This window comes from Gopherus evgoodei, chromosome 10, assembly GCF_007399415.2.
Source record: "Gopherus evgoodei ecotype Sinaloan lineage chromosome 10, rGopEvg1_v1.p, whole genome shotgun sequence".
Taxonomy (NCBI): domain Eukaryota; kingdom Metazoa; phylum Chordata; order Testudines; family Testudinidae; genus Gopherus; species Gopherus evgoodei.
This window is the reverse complement of record NC_044331.1, coordinates 7505937-7519148: the sequence shown is the minus strand read 5'-3', so window position 1 is coordinate 7519148 and position 13212 is coordinate 7505937. Positions and strand designations below refer to the sequence as shown.

At 46.1% G+C, this 13212-nt stretch overlaps 1 protein-coding gene across 4 annotated transcripts in view; it reads left to right on the top strand.

The window, feature by feature from the left end:
• Window positions 1-13212, top strand: part of LOC115659044 (ras-like protein family member 12) — a 61917-nt gene that overhangs the window by 40349 nt on the left and 8356 nt on the right. For 3 of the 4 annotated variants that reach the window (XM_030578759.1, XM_030578758.1, XM_030578760.1), the window contains 3 exons: window positions 592-648; window positions 9948-10021; window positions 11617-11807. In XM_030578759.1, coding sequence (XP_030434619.1) covers window positions 592-648; window positions 9948-10021; window positions 11617-11807 — 322 coding nt within the window. The remainder of the gene's footprint in view (window positions 1-591; window positions 649-9947; window positions 10022-11616; window positions 11808-13212) is intronic. The other variant, XM_030578761.1, reaches the window with a different exon arrangement.

Genomic DNA, 13212 nt, shown 5'->3' with positions numbered 1-13212 from the left:
TAAGAAGTTAGAACTGGTTTGGTTTTGACACCTGGTGATAAGAGAAACTTTGGGCTAAATCTTTCTGTGGGTGGGGTCGCTGGAGGAAAGGAATCCTGGAGCCGGATCCTCAGCTGGTAGTTATTGCTACAGTGCCATTGACTTGTAGACTTATGCCAGTCTCCATCAAGCTCAGTCGTCAGTGTCAGCGGTGGGATTAGAATGTAGAAGTTGTTGGTCCCAGTCCTGGGCTCAGATCCCATCTCTGAGAAACTCCTAGGGGAACTGTGTTAGTGAAATCGAATCGGTGATCCTTTGAAAGTGTGCTGCAGCTCAGCAAAAGTGAAATGAGTGTGTATAAATATACTGGGTAATAGTTTGTATCACTGCACAGATGGGAACTCTGGGACTAACCCTGAGGGAAAGAATATGTGTAGGGATGTTTTGATTTCATGAGCAGAACTAAACGGGCCCATGAACCATTTCTCAAGGGAGAGTTTCTCCATTTCCCTTTCCACGTGGAGGCAAGAGCTACTTGCTACTGGTGTGAAGCTGAGTTGCACAGACACGAACAAAACTGAGACTAAACAAACCTTGTTTCACCTTTTACAGCACTGACTGTGAAGTTTCTAACCAAGAGGTTTATAAGTGAATATGATCCCAATTTGGGTAAGACATTTTCTTTGTAGTGATTTTTCCCTTGGTTGTCATCTGCATGCCATTTCCTGGAACACTTGTGTGCCTGTTCTATTATTGCTGTGATTTAAAGCCAAGCAGTTAGTTTCTGCAGCTTTCTTTAGCTAGCTGGTACCAAGCTGGCCTTCTACACTGGCAGATGAGAAAACATTCTTCCTTTTTAAGTGGACAGTAATTTTTTCCTAGGTCTAGGTTTTCCATAAATATGGCATTTTGGGGAGGGGGGGCAAGGGAAGTACGGTACTTTGAAAACAGCTAAACACTTGAGAAATATAAAACAATGAGAACTTAATTACGCTGAAAAATGCTGATTGAAACCCACTTTTCTCATATGTAAATCTCATTTTCCAGGCACTTTACATCGGTGCTTCCGAGTGTCATCACGTGTGCTGATGAAATTAGCCGCCTCTTTATTGTATTTCTAAGTGCTCGTGGAAATCATGGAAAACACCAACTTTTATTGTCTATCTCAAAAAATATTTATATACGATTCTTCCTCATTCTGTCCAACCATTGGTGCTTCACCATTCCTTGTTTGGCGATGTACTGCACTCCCAACTCTCTTGTTAGCCCTTTGGTGTCAGTTCTGAGTTCAGCAGTGGCTGGGAGGCAGGTTTGGGGGGTAAATCTGCTTTAGACTCAGAGTAAACCAATGGGCTTGACTCTTCCATCATTGTCACCAATGTGAATCAGGAGTCAATGGGGTTACACTGATGAGAGAGCAGAATCTGCCCCATTGGTTGTGGATTAGTGACGGGCACCATGGGTTGTTCTCATGATTTACGGTTGGTGTAAATAGGCATAGCTCTATTGGTGTCAGTGGAACTACAGTGATTTACACCAGTTCTGTTCTATTCTGTTGTGTGTAGGTTATTATACTGTGCTCATCGCTATGGTGTGTGTGTCTTCCCGGAGGGCATTCAGTACCGTAACTAATGTCAGTCACACATTGTTTGTTCTCTCATCCTCTCACCAGTGGGAGAAATGTGGGCAGTGGAGTGTATTGTTTTGGTAGGGTATTTTCACTGTGTGTGTGCATGTGTGTGTGTGTGTTTGTGTGCGCACGTGCACGCACATAGCTATATATGGTATCAGAGATGGCAGATCAAAGAAATGCACTGCGCACTTGGAACGGAAAGTGGAGATGGTCCTCAAATCCTTGGGGAGTTCACTCCACAGTCTCAGACCAGCCCCTGGGAACTTCCTGTCTTCCTCACAGACAAGATTTACCCATATTGAAGAGAGCTCCATTGTGCCAGAGGAGCGAATAGAATAGATTATAATAGACTAGATCATGTGCTCCTTATTTGGTTAGGGAAAAAGGAATTATTCCTGTTCTCTACTTGTCATTTCACCATAAGAGCTCCTTTGCTACTGGTTCTCTCAGCCCCAGGTACATTCCAGCTGGTATCTTGTTTTACGAGTCACATAAATACACTGCTGTGTGGGACAGCCTATCAAGGGAACAGGACCAGGCTGAGAAAGGCTAGATGACAGAAATCACAACTCTTGTCCCAGCAGGTTGACAAGAAAAGAAAACTGAATCTGTCATTACAGACAGCAGAGATAAGAAAAACAGCTTCCGTAGTTATGGAGGTAGCACTGGATTACCAGTCCAATTAATAACTCTAAAGGACAAAGCCACAACGAGTCCTGTGGCACCTTACAGACTAACAGAAATATTGGAGCATGAGTTTTTGTGGGTGAATACCCACTTCGTCAGACGCATGTATTCACCCACGAAAGCTCATGCTCCAATATTTCTGTTAGTTTATAAGGTGCCACAGGACTCTTTGCCGCTTTACAGATCCAGACTAACACGGCTACCCCTCTAAAGGATAAGATGATTTCAGAACTATTCCCTCTGCAGTCTTCCTCAGATAAACTTCCCAGTGAAAGCAGTGGGAATTTGGCCCTGAGCAAGGACTGTGGGATTTTGCCCAGCATTTGAGAGCCTTTTTTCTTATACTCATATTCATCAGCAGGGGCTGCCAGAGATATGTGCCCCTGTTACAAAGTGATCTTTCACAAATGGGGTAAAATTCCCCCTGCACAGCAGGTCAGAACAAGGACTATGCGCCAGTTAAGTCCCTACCTCCTACCCCAACCCTGAGGAAAGAATAAAGGGACTTCTGCTGGTGAGAACTCCTAGAGAATCCCAGTTCCTTCATGGAATTCCTCCACCTAGGGGAGAATGGGCAGAAGTTGTCTTATTTTTGGTTTCTTCTAAATCTGCACCCAGATGTCTGTGAATCAGGTACAGAGGACAGCTGAAAAATACATTGCTGCCTGGAGTTCGTTGTGATGACATGGAAAGGCTTATGTTCCAGTGTTCGGCAGGACTGCGCAGTGGCCAAGCCCTTATTCCTGCCAAACAGAGCTGTTTGAAAATTCATAAAAGTTCATAACGGGGGAAAAACAGTTAGAGACACTAGCAAAGCAATGTAGTTATTGCCAGACTGGATCAGACCATCTAGTCTCTACCTTGTCTTTGAAAGTGGCAACCACCACTGGCTTCAGAGAAAGGTGCATGTACTCTGCAGTAGACAGTGATGGGATAACCTCTCCATAGGGAAAGTTTTTCCTCCTGACCCCCATTAGTTAGAGTTGGTGATGACCTGAAGCATGAAGGTTTATATACTTCACATCATTCTTCCTTTATTATCTGCTGTGTATGAATAATCTCTTGAAATCTGGATAGTGTATTTTCTTTCCTCACCAGGCTGCTCATCCTCTATCACAGGCATAAACATTGTCTTGTTATTGTAGAGTGGATCCAATCATGAATTTGGAGTTATTAATTGAGAATTTGTTTTATGCTCCTTGCCCTCTCCTCTGTTAAGAATGAGATGAACTTTAGAAACCAATATAAGGAGGCAGGAAAGAATTAGAGCAAATTTTGCACCTGCCGATCTTCCACAAACAAACTTCACACAGAACTGCCACCCTACACGCCACTCAACATTGCTCAAACAACACCAACACCTTCCATACGATCAAAGGGCTTTGCCACCCTCCCAAACGCTATCTGTCTGTCAATGTACGATTGGCTGCTATTCTATTCTTGCACAATGGGCCCCTCTTTTCGATTGCCTTGGCACTCCTGGGTTAAAAATGATAACTATTATCAATAATTCATAACAGTTGAAAATGTTCAAAAATGTTTCAGTTCCTGATCTACCCCCGCCATGTTTAAGGACCTCATCCACAGCCCACTGATGTCCAGGGAAGGGCTCAGGTGGAGTTCAATCCACTTTTGAACACTCTCTAAGCCCCTGAGTGTAAACCCAAAACACTCATTCATTTTAATGAGCTACCCAAGAATAGAGCAAAATTTGGCTTCAAAGAACCAGCCTAGAACAAAGCTGATGGTATTACAGATGGAAATGGACATTCTCTGTAACAAAACCAAGAGAGCAAATCTCGGTCCTGAGCTATCATAAATTAGGAGTCACATCCACTGACCTCTGAGCTGTCCTGTGGCTAGAGACAGCACTCACTCAGAGCCCTCTTTACATGGGCAAAGGAGTTTGCATTGGAACAAAAGTGTGTGATCCAAAGCCCGTCAAAGTCAATGGAAAGATTCCCATTGATTTCAAAGGGTTTAGGTCAGGCCCTAAGAGAGGCAGCATAATTGCTTAAAGAAACAAAGCTTCCTAACATATTTATTTTCTTTCCCCTTAAGGCCTGCTCCAAAGCCAGGAGAAGTCAGTGGAGAGATTCCCAATGGCTTTTGGATGTGGCCTATGTGTGTTTCAGTGTCTCAGCTGTGCACTGCTCCATCTGAAATTGCAAACTAGCAATTTGGGGAACGTGTTAACTTTGGTAGGAAACTAATATCCCAGAAATGAGCAGCTGATGCAGAAGTCCGGAGATAACTATATTTTGCAGTTACATGTTCTGGGCATTTTTTCCACGGAATATCTGTTTTAGTAATTAACAACTATTTTTATGGGCCCAAATCCAGGATATCATAAGGAACTGCAAATGATTTATTGTGGCCATTAGCCAAGAATGCACTAAAGACCTAATAACTCAGCAACTTGTGTTCCTAAAAATCCTTTCCACAGATCTTGTTCAGTAACTCATTTTCAAAGAAGGGAGAAGAGAAAGAAATCTCCCATCTTTTAAAGCCTCTCAAAAATGACTGTAAATATGTAGCTGTAGCAATTGCTGAACTTTCATAATTGTTATTTCACAAGTAATCTCTTCTTCCCCATGTCTCAAGAAAGAGGCAGCCATTGCAGCATAAGTTAACAGACAAGAACACCATCATGTCTCTGGCTCCTGATTCTGCATAGCTCTGCTTTTCTTACCAGATCAAACCTTTTCTGAACAGACCTGTGCAACAGCTGACCTATCTTCCCCTCTGTCAGAATATGTACATGTGCATTTGATCCATAGGTCCATTGTGAAATGTACATCCTTGATTTCCAGTTGAATTGGTGTCTTTTACCTTTACTGATGTCCGAGAGAGAAAATATATTGACGAGTTCTTGATTTGTGATTTTTGGAGAAAAATACTGAAGCTCTTGTCTATATTGTAATACTTAGCACTGGTAATCGTCACAAGGCTTTGGAGACACTGACCTGGATTCATTGCTGTGTTACTCCAGTTTCACACCAGTTTAATACTACTGGAATCAATGAAGTTACGCAAAACTGACATAAGGCAATAGCAAATCAGGCCTACTAGCTTTCCCACTCCTCCATGAGGTAGGCAAGTAAGCTTTATAAAGAATTGACTACTCTGTGTGTGTATGTGTATACCACTGCTTTGTACTGGATAGGATCAGAATTGCTTGACTGTGTCTCATATGCCCTCTATTGCTATCAGTTACAGGAGATTTTCCTATAGGTTGAGTGTGAGTGGCATTAGTGTTTGGAGGAGAAAGACTTGCAATCTATTCCTGCTGTCCGCATGAATTTTTGAGATGAGATGGCGTACAGCATAGTGACATCTCTACTGTGGTGTTAAGTGGCTACAGACTTGTTAAGAAAATTATTGACCCATTTTCCAGATGGAGAAATGAAGGCAGAAAGGTTAGGTGACAAGGCTGCTGAGCAAGTGTCAGGAATTCCTGATGTGTACACCTGCACTCAGACTACTAGCCTGCAGTACCGTCTGGGTATGTCTACATAAGGATACAGATCTGCCACTGGCCTGGCTTAACTGACCTGGACTCATGGGGCTCGGGCTTCAGGGCTGAAAAATTGCCGTGTAGACATCTGGAATCAGGCTGGAGCCTGAGCTCTGGAATCCTGCATCTACACAGCGATGTTTACTTCTCGGCCTGAGCCTCGCGAGCCCAGGTCAGCTGTCCCAGGCCAGCCATGGCCATGTCGCAGGCCTTTTGGAATTAGGGTGCTGGGACTGCAGCCGCAGTTTGGAGTAGTTTGCATCATATACACCGGGCTTACAGTTTGGTTCAATGGCTCTCAGCACCCCCACTATACAGATTGTTCTAGCACCCCCGTTTGTGTAGCAGGACCCTCTGTCTGTGCACATATGGAGTCCTGTGACAGTTACTACCAAGTACCTCTGCCTAGGAATGTTATGGCTAACAGAAGTCTGAACGTTAGTTAGCCAGAGGAGCTAGAATGGGCAAACTCTCCTAGCTGATTCATTTAGAGGAGATCCTACAGTACTCGCTTTCCTCCCTTCTTTTAACAGAATGTTTCTTTTCTGCCCTTTCCTTGTGACGTGTGCTGATATTTTGTTGCATGGAACAGTCTTGTCCTGGGCCATGAAACTTCCAGCCCTGGCAAACAGCGGCATGCAAACCTCTTTCCTTTGCTCTCATTTCTCAAAACAGAACTCATCAAAATAATTGAGATGTGAACTTGTAACCCAGGTGAAGTAAGATCAAAGTGCCTGTAGTGAGCTGCAGCCCCCATGCCAGAGATGTGTCATTCCTCTAATAAATGCACCACAGAGAAAGTTCATCAGATGAATTTATAGCGGAATTCACTTACATAAATCCCTTGCTATTGCCAAGTAAGCAACACATTAATTCTGAAATGGGTTAAACGCTTTCCAGTTCCGGTCTGAACCATTTATGACCGGATTTATTTTGACAGCTGACCTATGTATTACTCTCCTACTGTAGACTTGTTTGTTAAACCAGGTTTAGCAGATATGTCAAAATGTTTGTGTTTATGATTATGGGAAAACGATGGTTCTTACTCAACCTAAAAAGGAGATTCAACTTTTGGTTTAAGAGGGATGACCACTTAGCAGAAGGATACAGCTGAAGCAGGAGGTTATTTTCACTTGACACAGTGCCCAGCCAAGCTTCCAGTGAAAGGAAGGGACTTTTTCAATTGACTTTGATAGAAGCTGGTTCGAGCTCCGAATGTGGAGGAGCTAGAGAATTCTACTGTGGCCAAAAGAAAAAAATAAAAACATACTAGTGGACTTCAGTGGAAAAAATGACCTTCAAATTGCCACTCAAAGTGCAGCAGCAGTCAAGAAAGCGAACAGAATGTTGGGAATCCTTAAGAAAGGAATAGATAAGAAGACAGAAAATATCATATTGCCGCTATATAAATCCATGATACGCCCACATCTTTGAATACTGCGTGCCGATGTGGTTGCCCCAGCTCAAAAAAGATATATTGGAATTGGAAAAGGTTCAGAAAAGGGCAACAAAATGATTAGGGGTCTGGTACAGCTTCTATATCAGAAGAGATTAATAAGACCGGGACTTTTCTGCTTGAAAAAGAGGCAACTAAGGGGGGATATGATAAAGGTCCATAAAATCATGACTGGTGTGGAGAAAGTAAAGAAGAAAGTGTTATTTACTCCTTCTCATAACTCAAGAACGAGGGTCACCAAATGAAATTAATAGGCAGCAGGTTTAAAACAAACAAAAGGAAGTGTTTCTTCACACAATGCACAGTCAACCTGTGGAACACTTTGCCAGAGGATGTTGTGAAGGCCAAGACTATTACAGGGTTCAAAAAAGAATTAGGTAAGTTCATGGAGGATAGGTCCATCAATGGCTATTAGCCAGGATGGGCAGGGATGAAGTCCCTAGCCTCTGTTTTCCAGAAGCTGGGAGTAGGCGACAGGATATGGATCACTTGATGATTACCTGTTCTGTTCCTTCCTTCTGGGGCACCTGGTATTGGCCACCATTGGAAGACAGGATACTGGGCTAGATGGACATTTGGTCTGACCCAGTATGGCCGTTCTTATGAGAAGCCAACCATAGAATGCACGTATAGTATGCAATGGCCCATAGGTACTATGGTGGTAGGTTGGTAGGTAGGTAGAAAGTCCTTGTGAGCTCTGTGGATTTTGAAGTATAGCCTACATTAGATCTTAAGGCTTGTTAAGAGCAATGGGTGAGCTGAGTGCACTGATACCTGATTTGCATATGCAAATGCAGGTTGGCCCAGGCTACATAGGTTCGCATCCAATGTGCCATGTGTTGATTATGGATGCAAACACAGATGTGTGTGTGAAAATACAGCCTTTGTTTTACCTGGGAAAGGGGGCTCAGGACACCTGTGTGGCTGAAGAGCTTTGCGCAGATACAAAGGAGACTGAGGGATGCCAGCGGTGCTGGCCACCAAAGGCCTCATTGAGACAGGACTGTGGAGAAAGAAACTCACTGAAATTCTTTGGAGGTTGTTGTACCAATAAGGGGCTGGATCCGTGTCTATCACCAAGGAGCTCACAGGAGAAGGCAGATGCTGGGGGTGGAGGCTTCAGACAAGAGCATAGAAATCTCCCTGTTGCATCCCCTGATCCTGGGGCTGCTATATGCAGAGCCAGCCCTTCTGAACCAGGCTGGAGCAGCCTCTGGGCTGCTCTAATTTTCACCAGCTCATGGGGCTGAAACCAGTTAGGGATTGGCACAAGATAGAGCCATGCAGACATGTCCTCTTTCCTTTCGTCACAGCCCACATGACAGCAGCAGGGAGGGCGTGCTGAAGGCATGTGTCTGTGATTGGCTCTGAGCCACCAAAGGGTCCATTTTGAACTGGGACGATTCTCGTGAGACCAGGTTCTACAGCCAGCATCCACCTGCGGTGTGGCACAGTGTCCATATGGGCCAGAGGATCTGGCCCAATGTTCTTTACAAGGAAACTGTGACGAGCTAGTGTCAGTAACATCCGTGGGCCAAAACCATCCCTGGAGTAACTGCCACTGCCTTCATTGGCATTACAGCTGGGTGACTTTGCTCCTGTGACCATCTCAGTCTGGTCAGCACTTTATAAATACCAACAAGCAATTAGAGTCCATCGTTTCCCAAGAATCTAGGAAAATGGGGGATGTTTCCATCTCCAATCAGACAACTGTCCAAATAGCTCTGTTTTCCAGACTCACTTCTGCCACAAGCCCCGTCAGAAACTAGCCAATCAACCAGCTTTAGGGGCCGATGGGAATAACTGGCCCTTCTTTTGTCTCTTTAAACACATGGCAAATGTATCTCAAGGTAACAACTGTATTGATTTCATTGTGTCTCTCTCCGCTGCATCCTTCATGTGCTACCTGTCTTGGAGGGTACACTCTTTGGGCCTGGGACAATGTCCTTCTACATGTTTGTACAGAACCTAGCACAGTGGGCCTTTGGGTTAGAGTAGGGCCCTTAGGCACTATTGTAATGCAGATATGAAATAATAGCAATGCTACAGGCATAACCATGGTCTAGTCAAATTATATGGCTAAGCTCAACACTGACACGTCTTAGTGCTTAAAACGATGGGAAGCGTGGGAGGTGTGCTAAGCAGTGAGGAGTAATGGCTTGTTATGCCTTTCCAATTCACCCACTGCTAGCAAACCTAGTGACTAGAGCCTTGTGATCAGTGCTGCTCTTCAGGGGCCAGAACCAGGGACTAGGCGCTGACTTTTATTTTTCCCCAGGGGTGCTCCACCCCCATTCCGCCCTGAGGCCCCCACCCCCAGTCTGCCCCTCCGCCACAGCCACGCCCTTGCTCCGCCTCTTCCTGCCCCTGCTCCAACCCCTCCCCCAAGGCCCTCCCCCAACTGCTACTCACTGCTCTCTGCCCTCCCCCAAGTACCTTCCCCAGCTGCCAAACAGCTGATCGGTGGTGCTGCCGAACACCTGTGGCTGGTGGGTGCTGAGCACCCACTATTGGTTTTCTGTGGGTGCTTGAGTCCCGGAGCACCCACGGAGTCGGCTTCCATTGAGTGGAAGATGTAAATACCTGGGCTGAGCCTTCATGGAGTGTGTGGCCCAGAATGTGAAAGGCTGTCGTCCCACCAGCTCCCCGCTCACAAGAACGCATCTGTATTGCAGAGGACACCTACATGTCAGAAGAAACTGTGGACCAGCAGCCAGTGCTGATGAAAGTGATGGACACAGCTGACCAGGTAATGGCCCAGGGCTTCTCCAGGGGATAGAAGGAGGAATTCTCTGTGCCTCTAGAAAAGATGGCAGGTTCCTGCTCCCCGTGGAGCATGCAGCAGAGTTCTCGATAGAACGGGGCAGAGACTGTGAAATGGTCTCTGCATGTTTTGCCGAGAAGTGTCACATTTCACCAGGGGTGAACTATGCCCCTGTGCAGAGGCCAGAACAAGGCATATGTCCAGAGAGCCTCAGTGCGTAGGCCATTCTGGCCTGCTGCACAGGGGCCAATTTCATTCAGAATGTCGACCTCGTCATTAGAGAGAAAAGAAGCAAGCAGGGAGGTCAGAGCTCCAAGTAGCTGACTACGTGAATCAGATATTTGTACCCAAGCCAGTCGAGGGTAGGGTTTTATCCTGCTGCCTGTCACTGTGGTATCTGAGTGCCTTCCACATAAAAGTGATAGTTATAGCAAGATCCCTAGTGATTTCATTAAATCTCTGGTTCTTCTTCCTAGCTGGGGTGAAAACTCCGCTTGGGGTAGAGGGTTTGTATCTGTTGCCTAGGAGAGCACTGTAAGTAATAACGGTGAGATAGCTAAAGGAACCCAGTGCCTGGAGCTCACTGAAGTGCAAGAGGAACTGGGCACTCAACTTCCTGAGGATTCTTGGAGAAACCTCCAGCCTGAAAGGGCCGCAACGGCACTGGGGCTGCTTGTCCCAGCGAGAGCTGACCGAGCTTTGGCCCAGGTGCTGATCTCCATTCCAGAGTGCCCCCACTGAAGCAACCCCTCTCCAATCTCCCACTGCCCCCAGGGCAGGCTGTGCTGTCATTCGTTACGAGCCCAGGATAGCTGATTCACTTGTACGGTACATCAGCGATGTCTCTGCAGCGTGACACAGACAGTGACTCGCTTGTGTGTATATATTTTATTGTTTGTAGCTCAGAGAAGTGAGCTTTAAGCTTTAAGCCACCTGTGCATACCCTCCCCTCTGCTGATTTGTACTGTGTGTGGTGTCCATATTTGGGGCATCTGGTCGCATCGGCTTAAGTAACTTAGAGGGGAGTCCTGGTGCTGCTGTGCCCTGGGACATTACGTAGATTTAATCTGACCCCTCTGCTCGCAGATAGTCCTGTCTCTCACGGGCCTGCTCCATGACCAAGCCTACACCAGTGCTCACTGGAGTCAGTTGAAAGATTTCCACTGGGCTTTGGACAGGCCCCCTGGAGTTTGCCAGTCCATCCCAGAAGGCCTCCGCACCAGCTCTCCCTGCCACAAGCAGAATTTCTTTGTTACAAAGAAACCCACTGATTAAATGACTCAGTGCAAAAGGCTGTCTGAAAGGCTAGTATTTCTGGAAGCCTGCCTGAGCGAAAACCTGCCGCCGCCACGGCGTGCTTTTGATTGCTCTGATTCGGGGGAGCATGAGCTGTTTAATATCATTGATTCGTTGCACAAGGAACTTTTTCATGCCAAGCCAAGTCCGCTCTCAAACGGCCTTTTGAAATAGGCTTAGTTTTGAAACAATGTACAAAGCCCGAGACGAGCAAATGCCCCCAGATGGGCTCTGCTAGTGGCACCAGGGGCCTGTGATAATGCTGTCCTGTGTTACTCTGCTAGGACGTACCGGTGAACTGCGAACGCTATCTCAACTGGGCCAATGCCTTCATGGTAGTCTACAGCATTGACAACAAAAGGAGCTTTGAAGGTTGTCATCAGTACCTGGATACCATTTCCCTCCACGCAAAAGGCATTCAGCACGATTATCCCATCCTCCTGCTGGGAAATAAGCTGGATTTGGAGCAATACAGGTAACAATCTTCGATCTGTGCCATGCAGAGGAGTAATGTTGCTTAGCTCAGACGGGCCTGTGGAGATGTGCTCTATGCTGACTTTAGCCTTTCATTTATTTCAAATTTCCCCAAGCTAGCCCCAGAGTCCTCTCTTCATGTGCAGAAGGGTAGCGACAATGCAAGCTTCCCTGGCAAGGTAGCTCACCTTGATCTGGAGGGGACAAGGGAGTTTGGGCTCCAGCCAGGCCTGCATGTCTCTGCTGAGAAAAGGGGACAAGTTAGTGCCGATGATCGTGGTGATTCTGTGACGTGGACATCTGTTCACCAAGCTCTGGACTGAGCTGTGAGATTATATTACACCAAGGCACGGGTTGTTTCTCCTTTGGAATTGAACTCGCTTTTGGGTTGAAAACTGCAGCGAGGAGAATATGTTTGGCTGAATCCCAGGGATCAGATGCTGCCGTCCTCACTCATTAATTGTCTTCTTGAAGTCAGTGAGTCTTGCCAAAGGGCTGGAGGAGCGGCTCTGATGTTAATATTTGGGGGAGGCTCTGAAAGCATGAACGCTTTACTGGGGCTACATGTGAGATTGTCATTTCTGATGATTTTCTCTGCAGAGAAAGGAGGACATTTAGCTGCATAGCTGACATAGGATTGGCAGCCAGGCAGGTAGATGTGTGTTTATTCTGTTAAGGTGAACTGAAGGGAACACATATCACTGTCACCCGCTGAAGACTTGCAGATGTGTGTGTGAGGTGGGGCGCAGCTGGTCAGCTATTGGGGCTTAACTCCTATGAGCTTCAGAATGTGCATCCTGCTAGCTACTCCCTGAAATGGCTGAAGGGTTTGTTGGTTTACAGTAGAGACCTTCTTAAATGGCAGATCTGTTTTACAAATGAAGCAGAGCCATTAACTTCTATTAAATGCCTTCTTTATTGCATCCGAGGGCCTATTCTCTCTCTCTCTCACCCACTGATTCAGTTCCGGTCGCTCTGTTGTTCTGTAGCGCTAAGCTGCACAATCCAATTCTGAATCTTTTGTTCATTTTCCCCTAGTCCCTGATTGCTGGCTGTGGGTGTGGCGTGAGGACACCTCTTGCTCTGTGTGACCTTGCCTCCTGTTCTGAATATTTCCCTCCTCCCCACTCTTCCCTGCCCAGTGTCCGCACTGGCTGGAAGCTGATTTGCTTATTTTGAGGTTGTTGCTATTTTTAGCTGTTTTTTTTAGGCTGCATTGTAACAATGCATTTGAACCCGCTCCAGCTCCTTGTGTTACATTGTCGGACTCCCCTGCCTCCTTTTCTCAGAGCTCTTTATCCTGTGGTTCTCTCGGCAGGGGCTAAATGCTTTTGATGTGTTTGCCCGGCCTTGCATGCTACTCTGGGCCAATACTTTAGAGAATACCTCTCCACTTCTTGCTCATA